Below are 13361 nucleotides of genomic sequence, written 5' to 3' on the forward strand. Positions count from 1 at the left end.
GTTCGGTCCTACCTCTCTAACAAGCCTAAAAGAATGTATACAGCATTATTTGCTAATCCCATTTTAAGATACACCCTTAAGATACATCTAAAATCCTCTCACCCAAGACAGATCACCTCTTCAGCTTAATTCCCCCGATGAATCAGAGCCCGCGTATACTTTCAGCAGAGTCACAGAGAAAAATTTTCTCTGGATCTCTTTGGGCTACAACAGAGAGGATCTCCTCAACGCTCCTCAGAAAAGGAGAACATTACAGAGAGATCTAAGTTTTTCCTTTGGAATGCCTTTTTCCCCGCCTAAGTGCGGAAGTCTTCATTTAATTTACTTGGCGATCTCACTCCGAAGCCTGAGATAGTGCAGTCTAGGGGAAACGGTTTAATCCGTGAAAGTCTAAATTACCTTCCATTTTCTCTCCTCTCTCCCCTCGCCTTGCCAATAGATAAATACCCCCAACAGGTCTGTACATGAATTTTGAAAGCAGCTGGCCGGGGGATCTGCTCAACGAAAGGGGAGATTTTGCAGGAAAGAGTCAGGGAAGCTGGGCGCCGCCTTCTATTACTCTCCAGGGCAGACTCGCTTGGGGACGACGGAGAAAGCTTCCAAGGGTTGGCCGAAAGGCGACGGCGGGGAAAAAGTCCTCGGGGCGAAAAATGGATGCTAACTTGAGAGACTGAAATGGGTGACCCACACTTTTCATCGGGCGCCTCTGCAGGAAAGGTCGGATTTGAGAGGGCACAGGAGACTATAGATCGGGCAGCCGATTCACTTTCGAGATTCATAGTTATACTGTAACAGGAATTGCCGTAATTATGTAGCCCTGCTTATTTCCCCCCTCTTTTCTTTCGGTGGGACAGGCGCCCCTTCCTCTTGCCCCTCGTCCGAAAGAGCTACAGCCCTTGGCTGTGTTCACACGACGGCTCGGGGAAACACCTAGCGGCTGCATTGGCACAACACACGAAACCTGGCTTGTTTGAACCTGGGTTAGGCTTGTGTTTTGGCGGAGTGATGGCTTAGAAGGTTGTCGGAACCCAGCCCGTTTGGTTAGTTTTCGTCCGGTCCCAGCCGAGGGGTCAATTCGCTAAGCATGTTAAGCGTGCTGGGCAGAGAAGGAGCCTGACGTTTTCCACCCAGAACCTTAGCACATTGGCAACTGCTGGTTCTCGTTAAGGTCCCTCGGCAACGGCAGCGTGGCTTTCCCGCGGCCCCCTCTCATCTCATCTCGCGTCCGTGGAGGCCAAGGCCGAATTCCTCCGGGCCAGACCCTTCTCTCGGCCGCCCTCACCGCCTTGCTTCTTCCGAGCCAGATTGCTGCCTAATGCCGAGCATCCTGACACCGCTCCGAGGGTCGTCTCCCCAAAGACGGGCCGCGCCGAAAGCCAGCGGGAGAGACCCGGAGCTCCGAGCCCCCTAATCCGAGGCTCCCGGGAGTCCCTGAGCTGAGCGTGCCTAAACCTGGACCCAGCCCGCCCGGCTCTCGGGAAGAGGAAGGCGCATGGAAGGGGAGAAGAAACGCCCCGGGGCTCCGGAGGGACACAGCCAGGTCTGGGGGCGCTTGGTTTGGCCCCGCAGCCGCGTCGCGCAGGGCGCTTCGGCCGCTCTCGCGAAGGGCCTCCCGGCTTAGGGGCCTCCGCCAGCCGCCCTCCCCAGCCAGGGTGAGGAGGGGGCGGTGCAGCCCGCCCGGCGCTCGCTGGTGCCGGACGGGAGCGGAGAAAGCGAGGCGGGGCGCGCGAGGCCCCTTTCCCCACCGGCGGAGCCGCGCTCACGTTGCGGGGCGAAACGGCCTTTCCCAGGCATTGGCCCCCATTCAGGGCATCGTCTTTACAGAAGGGAAAGGACGAGCGTCCTCTCCGGCCCATGCAAGTTCAGAAACGCAAAACAAAGACGCCGGTTTGTTTCATGAAACGATCGCCGTCCAGCGCTGGAGAGTTCGTCGGCTCTTCATGCGGGACAATCGACCGGAGCCGACAGAGCGGGCAAGCCGTCGACTTCCGCAGAGCTCTTCGCCGGACGGATGGGGAAAGCCGCCTCCTCTCTATAGCCTGAAGAAATCTTTCCCCAAACGGAGAACTTGCAGAGAGCGAGCAAAAACATGTATTTCAGTGAAGGGGGAGGAGACGGCTGGGCAGGGGCACCTTCGAAGCACTTAAGCTCCGGAGCGGGCTCTGAACCGTGTCCCTGACACGGAATCGTCTCTTCAGGGTCCGGGGCGCGGGGATCTGGAAGAGGACTCGAAATCAGACGAAATGTTTTGCTTGTGCTGTTCCGCGCTCCCCCGCAGCCTCTCCCTTTCCCTTTCCCTTTCCCTCTCCCTCTCCCTTCGCTACGGTCTACTGTGCCTCCAATGGCCAGATGTAGAAAGCATTTTCAAGTAAGCGTTGGCTATCTGTAGCAAATAGAAGACACTTTTAAGGCGGTCTCTGTGGCGCAATCGGTTAGCGCGTTCGGCTGTTAACCGAAAGGTTGGTGGTTCGAGCCCACCCAGGGACGGTGCCTGTTTTGCTCCTTATTTCGGTTTGGGTGGGCATAATTCCAGTCCCTTCTTTCAAAAAAAAAAAGAAAAAGATTCAGAAGTGAAAGAGAAGAGGGACTTCAAAATGCTTCATTTTTCCAGGCCATGTCAATCAACCTACCAGTTCCTGCTTGTTCCACTGGAAGTGCATTCTAGTGGTCATTCTTATAGTAATTTTATTAAAGATTACAATTTACAACAATAAAACCTAATACAAACTAAAAAATGAAAGAATAAAAAGAAAAAAGTAGAAAAGAAAGAAAAAATAAGAATGTAGTAAAGAAAAAGAAAAGAAATATATAAAGAAGTGACTTCCTACCTTCAGCACAAGTATAAACATTCTTTTTTTGAACTATTACCATCTGGCAGATGGTACAGGATAATGAAAACAAGGACCAATAGGCTGAAGAATAGCTTCTATCTTAGAGCTGCAACTATACTGAATTCTATCGTATAGTGCAGTATTAATGCAGCATCAGGGGTTGTGCAATATGGAATGTGAAGGTTGTGTTATATGTGTTTTATGTGTTTTATGGTTTTTATATTTTTAAAGCTGCACTGGGGTGGCATTAATTTCGTTGTACAAGTTGTACAATGACAATAAAGATTTCTATTCTATTCTATTCTATTCTATTCTATTCTATTCTATTCTATTCTATTCTATTCTATTCTATTCTATTCTAAACAATTTTAGCTTATCACCTTCTCTTAAATTACAACAAATGATATTTTCTTCCCACATCTCATGTCTTATCCATAAACAGATCCATAAAACCTCGTCATTTCAGTCCTGATGTCAACAAAAGTTCATTAAGTGTTACCAGAGATAACTTATCTACTTTAACCTTGATCAAATAAACCAACTATATATTCCTTCAAGATTATTAGAAGTAAAAAGGAATAGTCCCTTTCTTTTTCTTTAGTCCCTTCAAATAATGTCCTAGAACTTGATTTCTTTTCATTTTTTTCTTTGTCCCTTCTCACAAAATTCTCCAAACCTCTCTTCTAAATCCAATATAGGAAAATTATCCAGGTTATTTTCTTGGTTTGTTATTTGTATATCCCTCTTAATTATTAAGACATCAGCCAGTTTCTTTTGTATGTCCTGTGTAATATATTTTTCCATGTCATTCTTGTAGCCTGTTAATTTTAAATCTACTTTCAAATCAATCTCAATCTTGTCAGGTAACACTTGTTCCTCTTCCATAGCATCTTTTAAACACAGTCTATCTACAGAGGCAGACACTCTTAAAATTAATTTCTGGGTCCATTGTTCAAAAATACCCTTCAATATGTCCAAAGTTAAAATATTTTGCTTCATTCTGTATTAGTAAGCCGAATTTGAGCGTTCTTCTCCTTTAATTGTAAACTGTAGTTCCTTCTAGTTTCCTCTATGTCCAATTTTTAAAGTCTTATTTTTTTTTTAAGGAATTCAAAACAAAAGCATTTTCCCATGGGAAGGAGTCTTTATAATTAATTCTAAAACCTTATTTCAAATTTATCTGGACCCCTAGTCCATTTGTAACTTTCTAAAATCAAAGTTTTAATCACCCTTTTGCTGTTTATTCCAGAAAAAAATTAAGTCCTTAAACTTGTATTTAAAATTTCTTTTGCTAAGGACTAAAGGAAACTCACCTAGTGCTGTATAACTTGTTGATCCAAAGGTTCCTAATAGCTGAAAAGCAGTTAACAAGCAATTTCTGAAAGTGATTAGAAAAGGAAGTATGAGCACCCAGTGACCTTTTTGAAGGCGCTGACCACGGTTTTAGCAAGATAACTATTCCCTCATCTCCCAGAGCTCTAAACCCGCTGGAGACCACTGTCTTGCACTCTCCTTGTGAGGAGCAACTGTCTGGAGCACTTGTGGGCAAACTCAAATCCTCTCCTTGTCCAGAGAGGAATTACAGAGCCAGTCTGCTCACCAGCTCTTCATTCCACGGCAGTCGTCAGCTCTGCTTTTTGCAGACCTGTCTTCAGTTTGCCATTTCTTTCCCAGAAATCCTGCATGCTAGTGGTCATTCTGACAGTTGTTGATTTCAGATTTTTTAGCCACTTATGAACATGCCAGGCAGCGATTAAGGAAACAAGTTCAGGGCCTCACTCGGCACAGTGCAACAGAGCTGACTTGCACAGAAATTAAAAAGTGCCCTGCTAGGCTTACATATTGCACTAAGCCATAATGTACTTTGCTTGGTTCAAGAGTAACATATTGTGTGAACCAGCCATTGTGGTTTACATATTCACATTTACCCATTACATTAGTTCCTTTCTTGGTAAGTAATGTTTTTGGAAAGCACAGAAAAGAAGTAAGAAACCCAAATAAATTAAAGGTGTAAAATAAGAAGAAAAGATATAGCTCTGTTTATACAACCATTCCCTATGCATTGCTCTATCTTTGCAAATGGTCCTTGCAGCCACAGGTGTCCACAGGGGGGAGGCCAGTGCACTGTGATTTTATAATGCAACCCTGTGATTTATATACTTGCAGCTGATGTTGGAACACATGTACAAATGGCCAGCAGTTGTGTTGTGAGATTGTTACTCATCTTCTGCATTTACATGTCACCATGGTTTATACAGTCCTGGATGCTTGCTTTCACCACCTCCATACATGGCATCCGGCATTACCTTTTTTCTTTCACCTTCTCACCTCTCTCTTTTTCAGGATCTCATCCACTCTGCCTATACAGTAACTAACCATTCCTTCAATATTTGTTGACAGTGGAAAAAGGCAATATCCATCTTAGAGATTATTAGCAAGACACTGGCAATAAGATGACCAGTATTGTAATTACTGAGTCAATGTTATGATTACTTTTGAAAATGGTAACTAATTCTGGCTATCTTGCTCAAAAGTGGTATTGTATTAAAACCTTCTCCAATTTGATGCTTTCCATCTGTGTGGGACTATAGTCCTCATAAATTCCAGCATACTTGATGCCAAAGACAGACCTATGCAAAGGCCCTACCTGCTCTTGAAGCAGGAATTGCGATGGAGACACCAAAGAACAATTGTTGCAACCTGAAAGCCATTATTTATGGAAGAGTTCAATAGAATCTCATGCAGCCTCCTAAAAATTTAAATATTAAAATTGTTCTGCAGTATCTGGGTGCTGTGTTCAGAGTTTAAAATATCTGCCTGCCTGCAATATGAATAGTAGATTATACTGCATTTATCTTGTAAATAGCCTCTCATGCTCAGCCTGACTCAAAATTTGAAATATTAAGAGTGGATTTTAGAGCACAGTTTTGTAAGTCCTAGCTTGATCTACAACTTGCCATGTTAACATATCTATAAAGTATTCTTAAATTTCAGTCTGATCTTCAATTCTCCTCTCTCTCTCAGCTTTATCAGCCGATAAAACGGAGGGAATGGACTACACTGACAGTGTGATTGTCATAGATAGTATTTATAAATGTTTACAAATTAAATAAAAACTAACATTTTCAGACCAAATATCAACTGAATAGCAAAGAAGAGAACTGCTCTATTTAGCGCTCGCTTTAATTAAGGCTTTCCGATCTGGGCTGCAACACTGCAAAGAATGAGAGATTTCCGGACACAGCGATACAAAAAACTAACACTTAGCTGCCATCTGTGTAATGTTTGCAACACGTATTTGGCTTAATATAGCAATCAGTATGAAAGACTTTAAAAAAGCAATAAACCCACAAGGATATCTTGGTGCAACTTTCCCCTTCTACAATAATTATCTTCTAATTACAATCTCCTACTGAGCCCATAAGTTCCTCTCTCCCATTTTTTCCTATTTGTGCATCCCCAGGTCTGAAAAATGTTCTATTCCGTTCGGAGTCGAGGAGCAGCATCAGAGAAAATGTAGATGCATGCAAGCCGCCCGACTTCTTCGCATGATTGTTAGTGTTAACAATGTTACCTAACTTCTTCTCACAAAGTTCTTCGTAGAGGGAAGTGAGAGCTGCCTATTAAATATAGAGAAAAACATTTTGAACAAATTGATCATTACCTTATTTCCAAAGTATCAGAAAATGAGACTTTAAATAATAAAGCAGAATGACTAATACATCATCTCGTTTTATTTTTCTGTGACGTATTCTGTAGTTTACATTTTTCAAGAAAAGATATTTATTTTGGAGCTCGATTGTTCCTTTAAGGGGCAACTCTAATTTCTCCATTGGAAAAGTAGGGAGTATCTAAAAAATGGCGCTTGAAATTCAAGCTACAAATCCCGGGTTCATCGAGTGCAGCACATTACTCTTCTATTTTATCTCTATGGCAAACAGGCATGACTCTTCACTTCCTGTACGGAGAGCCCCTCTCCGGCCCTAGATTGGCAGGGGCAGGCTGTCCAATCGCAGGAGTTTGTGTTGAGGCACGACGTCTCGGTAGAGGCGGAGCTTAGTAGCAGCCGCGGAAGGAAGCGGGTCCTGAGGCGGCGAAGTTGTGCGTGAGAAAGGACTTTTTCGAGGCTTCATCATGGTGGGTTTTGATAATGGAAGGAAGGGGGGAATAGAGCTAAAAGGAGAAAGAGGAAGGGAAATGGCTAAAACTGGAGGTGGGGGGGCCCGCTAGCTACTAGCCTCAATGGCTGTGTGCCATTTTCAGGATCAGAGATGATTTGCTTATGAGAAAAAAAATATCGGGTCGGGTCTGTGGCCCCAACTTTGCTTATGGACTTCTCAGCGACGTCTGTCGTAGACGGTAATTGCAAACTAGGGGGGCTTTTACTTTCTGGTCTGAACCTCTATGGAGGCGATAGTGAAAGCGGTTTACATGCATTACCTTGTGATAATTACGTAACTGGAACTTGTATTTTTAAATCTATGTTGGGGTTGAAGCGAGGGTCATAAATTTTCCATCATGCTTTAAAGCAGAGGTCCCCAAACTCTTTAGCTCATCAACCCCTTCATGAAGTTTCAGATTGTTCATCGACCCCCAAACATTTATTATAATAAAATAATTTAACTACTACTTAAACTAATAGTATTATGAATAATAACAACAGCAGCAACAACGGATAGACCCATCGACCCTTGGGGTCGATATTAATCACTTTGGAAAACACTGCTTGAAAGTATAATGTTGTTATAAAAAGTGTGTTCTGGGCTTGATAATAGTGATTTGGATAATAGTGGCTCACCCTAGCGAATTCGTATCAGGGGAGATTTAAACCAGGGACTGCTTGATCAATAGCTTATAGCTTAGCCTTACAGCACTTAGAATGCTCTCCTTCCATCTGTGAGCCAGCAAGAAACTAAACTGGCATAGATTCTGCGGTCTCCATTGCCAATCCAAATTGCCTCTGTTCTGCCCTGCAGCCTAAGAATGATGCTCTCATTTGCTCTGCAAGGAGATCTGACCTCTTCCCACCTTCTTAATGTCACCAGCTGGAGGGAAAACCATCTACCAATCACTGTACTACTGCAATTTTATTTATTTATTTTTCAAATTTAGGCACCAACTTAATCCAGTTGGACTCTAACAGGTGATATCTAATGGTTTTGACAAATGGCTATATCCACAACATTAGTCATTTATTAGAGCTTGCCCATGCTTCACCTGTTACCTTTCCCAGCCTGAGTATTGGCTGCCTGAGCTAGAAGTGGCAAGCATAGGGAGAGAAGCTTTTTATCCATCAGGTCTCCAAAATTATCCCTAGCTCAGAGACCTGGATTAGCCCAAATTGCTGACGGCCCAAACAACAGTTTACTGATAGGGTGGGGAGTTGACTAAGTTGGCTGAATTTGTGCCACTTCAAAGCATAATTCCACCACAGCTGTCAGTTGTTGTTCAAGCTGTTTTTGAAGACAGGTTCAGTGTTGTTCTAGAAGAGCATTAAGATTATGTGCACAAAAGTATTCTCAACAACAGCTGATAGGTAAGGTGGAGAGTTATGGCATGAAGCAGCGGAGAGAGAATGTCTCCTTCTATCTCTGCTTCACTGCACAGCCTTCACACACACACACACATCCCGCAGTTAAGAACCAGACTGTCCCATTATCTAAAACAATCATTCTGGAAAACGATATCCAAGGACTAGAGGAGAGAAGTGTGCCCACACCAGCCTAAACTGGCCAATATACACCAGGCTGATCCCACCTTCATGGGATGATTTTACAGTGCCACCAGCAAAATAGTTCGTGAAATTTGTCAGATTATATTCATAGTAAAATGGCTGCAAATTATTGGCTACTTACGGGTGAAAACATTATTTTTTAAAATGGGAAAACTAAGGACAGCTTAATGCTGTGTAGAACATGGGTTGGGCATCAGATGAAGGCAACATCATGGGGACACTGCAGAAAATGGCGGTTACCAGTGCTTGTTTGTACTGCAATTACAATCAAGTGGGGAAAAGCCCTTAGTCTCCTTGTGAACCAAAATAGAACATTTTATTTCAGCCCATTCTATCTGTGTCCAGAAGGATAGGATTCTACTTTTTGTCGTCCTCCTGTCTTTCCTCCACATGAGATGATTGGGGAAGATAAAAGCAGTATGTTGTTATGTTTTGGAATATTTTGCACTGTGGCCCTAATGTGCTTATTCCAGAGTTCTTCCTATTCATAAGGACAGATCTTGATGTGGGCAAATTAATAGCCTTCCTAGCAAAAAAAGTGCTGCATCTGACATACTATTTCAATTAAACTTTTTTTTTCTTTTCTTTCCTAGTCTATTATGTCCTATAATGGGGGGGCTGTTATGGCCATGAAAGGGAAAAACTGTGTGGCTATTGCTGCTGATCGCAGGTTTGGCATTCAAGCTCAAATGGTGACCACAGACTTCCAGAAAATTTTCCCAATGGGAGAGAGATTATTTATTGGTTTGGCTGGACTTGCCACAGATGTACAGACAGTGTAAGTATTTTGCATTAAGTATGTATAAGCAAGAAAACTGAAACAGTCATCTGACAGAGAACTGTCAGGGTGCTGCCACTAATGTATGGCTAGTTTCTTAGATCAGATTCCCAACACTGGAAAACACAGAATATGTCATGATTGGCCAAGTTACTGAAAAGTTGAAGCTGATCCCAATTGTTCTTATTATCTCTATTGATGAGCAGGGAGGGTAAAGGAGATGATAGTCCTTGAGTTACTGGGATCAATCAAGAATGTGCTAAAATTTGGCTCTTGGAAGGGCAGCTTCTAAATATTGGGAGTTTGCAGAAGGGGGCTAACTTCCAATACATTGTTTAAAAGTATCAGCAATATAATTACTCTTTTCACCTAAAGTAAGTAGCTGAAAATCTGGCAACAGCTAGGAGTAGACATTTATGTGAAAGGACTACAAACTCATTTCTGTTCTGATACTGAAAATAAATTTGTAGTCTCAGTATATGCTCAGGGACATCCTTTAAATTAAAGCATCTGAAGAGTGTTCATCCCTGATCATTCCTGCATATGGCGCGAGATAGGGATTAAACTATTCAGAAATGTAGGTTTCATTTTCTAAATTCCAAATTCCTTTCAAAATTAAGCTATAGTTGCTTGCCTTTAGAACAATTTAAATGATGATACATTTTTTTAAAAAAGCCCCTAAGCAGCCATCCTTGGATTGCTTACATGAATTTCAAATTCTGCAATGAATAGTTAGGTGTACCATTGACAAGTGTGACTGCTAACCAGACAGAAGGATAGTAAGTCAAGTTCCCATAACACTCCAGAATCATAAACTGTGGTTTGCTCTTGGTTTATGGTTTTTGCCTTGATCGGAGTGGAGTATGCTAAGCATCTAGTAATGTGTTAATCACACTAATGGGAAAGAACAAATTTGAAGCAATTAGTCTGCATCCATCAGATTTCTACTTTATAATTGCTTGCAGGCAAAACTAGTAGGTTTTAAACAATGAATCTGTGCCACTTGGATGTTAAATAGAAGGGAATGGTGGTTTTGCCTTAAAATAGATTTAAAATTGTTTGTTTTTCTTCTTACAGTGCCCAAAGGCTCAAATTCCGACTAAATCTCTATGAACTGAAGGAAGGGAGGCAAATTAAACCACATACCCTGATGAGCATGGTGTCTAATCTCCTATATGAAAGACGGTAAAGAATCAAGCATTCATGATGCCTGGGTATAGTTAGTGTCCTTAAAAAAATCAACTTCATCTAATAGGTTTAAGGAGATAAGGTAGTGATTCTTGGACTGAGGATCAGGGACTCCTGGGAAGGTATCAGGAGCAACTTAGTGGATGGGCATTATTATTTTTAAACCTGATCAGGCTCTCACAGGCAAAGTGTCAAAATGCACTCTAGGTTTTGCTCCTCACTTTGCCTGCACAAACCATAGTAGGTGGTTGCAGTATTGCAAAGTTTAAGAACCTTTGTGATACATTGATTAAAATGTAAATATTAAAAGAAGGTGTATTTCTTGCCCAGCACTAACTTTAACAAAATCATTGGCTTTGATCATGGGTGTGTAGAGCCACACATATTCATTGATCGTTTTACGAGACTTTTTATGTTTTCCACCCCAGGATGTATCTCCTGAATAATTGCTTTGCTACAACACAACACATCAGGATTATTGCTACATTAGTATTGCTACATTAGTTTGCTCCTTCAGATATAGCTGAATTCTGGTTCCTATCAGCGTTAGTCAACATGGCTAAGATTGAGGGAGGATGGGAGTTGCAATCCAACAGCCAAATCGTCTATTTCTCTGCTCTAGATGATATAATCTTCAGAACCAATGGGAAATTTTTTCCATCTTCTTAGTATTGGAGATTAGACAAATTGTGGGCATACCCTAAACCTACCTATATAGTAATCCCAAGGAAAATTTGATTGGTTGTATGTTCTGACACTGACCATCCAGCCATCCACTTTTCAAAATTGGTTTATAATTTTAAAAATTTAGTTCATTGTAATGATATGCATTTTATTATTTGGGAAAAATGAATTTGATTGATACCTATCTTTTCTTGCTGCTTCCAGGTTTGGACCTTATTATACAGAACCAGTGATAGCTGGCTTGGACCCAGTCACTTATGAACCCTTTATCTGCTCCTTAGACTTGATTGGTTGTCCGATGATAACGGATGACTTTGTGGTCAGTGGGACCTGTACAGAGCAGATGTATGGCATGTGTGAGTCCCTCTGGGAGCCAGACATGGTAAGAAAAATACAGAGCTAGTCATAAGAACTGTGGTAGGGTAACTAATGGAGAACTCTCTCAATAGAAGCCAGCCTCTGGGCTTCAAAAAGCAGGTGTGAATCGGGCTTTAAAAAACTGTCTTCAGCACAAAAATTCTATTTCAGTTTGAAATAGCTTTTTTATGTGCTACTTTGCTTAGAATTCTGCTTTATACCTACATGCTGAATGCATGAATATGTCGATATGGCCCAGGGAGAATTTGTATGTGAAGCTTCACAACCTTATTCGTGCATTCTCTGTGAATACCTGAATAGAGATAGAATACAGTGGTACCTCGGGTTACGAATGCCTCTGTTAACGAACTTTTCGGGTTACGACCAGCTCCAGCCGCAAAAATTTACCTCGGTTTGCGAACTCCGCCTCGGGGTACGAACAGGATATGTGGCCATTTTCCCTCCCGTGACACGGTCCGCGGCCATTTTTCCGCCCCGACACGTGGTCCGCGGCCATTTTTCTGCCCCTGACACGTGGTCCGCGGCCATTTTTCCGCCCAACACGTGACCCGTGGCCATTTTCCGCCCCTGACACGTGGTCGTAGGGAGGGGGACTCTCCCTCCAAGCAATAGCCGCCTCCCTGTCCTCCACGCCAGAACGGATTAACGTTAATTACATTGAACCTTATGGGGAAATTTGCTTCGGGTTGCGACCAATTCGGGGTGCGACCAGAGTCACGGAACGAATTAAGTTCGTAAACTGAGGTTCCACTGTATGTAGTTTCTCACCTCTCCATCATTATCAAACTGTTGAGACAATATGTCTATATTCCTTCAGTCTACATTCTTTTTATACTCAACACATTCATCCAAGTTTGAACAGACACTTAAAAAGAACTCAACTCTTTATAACTAAAATTAACTCTTTTTCTTTTGGATGCAGGAACCTGATCACCTCTTTGAAACGATAGGACAATCCATGCTCAATGCTGTGGACAGAGATGCTGTGTCGGGTATGGGTGTGATAGTCCATGTGATGTAAGTAGAACCTGAGTGATTGTGGATCAGTTCTAAAAAAATTATGTGTGACAATATCTCTCTGGTTGATTTTCGTGACTTGCCTGGAAGGAGGGTAGCTGTCACTGAAACTATTTGCACAATTAATCTGTCTTTCCCTCTGGATGGGTATAGTGTTATTATGGGCAACACAGGAGAAACGATTGATAGTTGTAGTTGTAGATTTCTCTTTTGTCTGCTGAGTGGATAAAATTGAGATTTACACTGTTAGATAATAGTATGGTTATTCATCTGTGATTCTCCTCCTTTTCTCTTTTCACCAGTGAGAAAGACAAGATAACTACCAGGACACTGAAAGCTCGCATGGACTAAATTAAATTCCTACTAAGGAAACAGTGATTTTTTTCAAGAAAGGAAATAGTGTACTGTTAGTGGAATAAACTTTTTATTCTAAGAGCACTACTTTTTTCATTTTTATGTAGATGTACATATTCTGATCTGTTCAAAATCAAAGTTAAAGTGTGGGTGTGATGAAGATAATCTTCAAATAATGACATAATAATGTAACCTGTCCGTCATATCTAATTGATCTGTAAATGATAAACCTTAAAAAAAAGAATAATATCCGCCAAAATTAGCATTCAAATCTAAGGTTTTTTACACTAAATACTGCTACTGATGCTATTTGAGAAAAGTTCTGTTGAATTCAGTGAGACCTATTACTATGTGGACTTGAGTAGGACTGTAGTAGAGATAGCCAAAGTGAGCAAAA

At 42.0% G+C, this 13361-nt stretch overlaps 1 protein-coding gene and 1 non-coding gene across 2 annotated transcripts; both read left to right on the plus strand.

Moving 5' to 3' along the window:
- The first annotated feature begins 2413 nt into the window (after positions 1-2413).
- On the plus strand, positions 2414-2487 carry TRNAN-GUU (transfer RNA asparagine (anticodon GUU)). Its single transcript has one exon. It is a non-coding gene; the product is annotated as a tRNA-Asn (tRNA).
- Positions 2488-6818: 4331 nt separating this feature from the next.
- On the plus strand, positions 6819-13051 carry PSMB3 (proteasome 20S subunit beta 3). The gene is made up of 6 exons (XM_007429844.4): positions 6819-6968; positions 9159-9343; positions 10421-10528; positions 11420-11597; positions 12516-12610; positions 12913-13051. Exons 1-6 carry the CDS (start codon positions 6966-6968, stop codon positions 12959-12961), a joined length of 618 nt encoding a protein of 205 aa, XP_007429906.1. The 5' UTR covers positions 6819-6965; the 3' UTR covers positions 12962-13051.
- The last annotated feature ends 310 nt before the right edge of the window (positions 13052-13361 follow it).

This window comes from Python bivittatus, unplaced genomic scaffold, assembly GCF_059951505.1.
Source record: "Python bivittatus isolate LINGU-HERP-01145 unplaced genomic scaffold, Pbiv_v1 ctg000410_np1212, whole genome shotgun sequence".
Taxonomy (NCBI): Eukaryota; Metazoa; Chordata; class Lepidosauria; order Squamata; family Pythonidae; genus Python; species Python bivittatus.

Bases quoted from the DNA above. Each gene is read 5' to 3' on its own strand.
- PSMB3 (XM_007429844.4), top strand. The intron at 10,529-11,419 runs GTAAAGAATCAA...TGCTGCTTCCAG, and splicing joins AATCTCCTATATGAAAGACG to GTTTGGACCTTATTATACAG. The intron at 12,611-12,912 runs GTAAGTAGAACC...TCTTTTCACCAG, and splicing joins GGTGTGATAGTCCATGTGAT to TGAGAAAGACAAGATAACTA.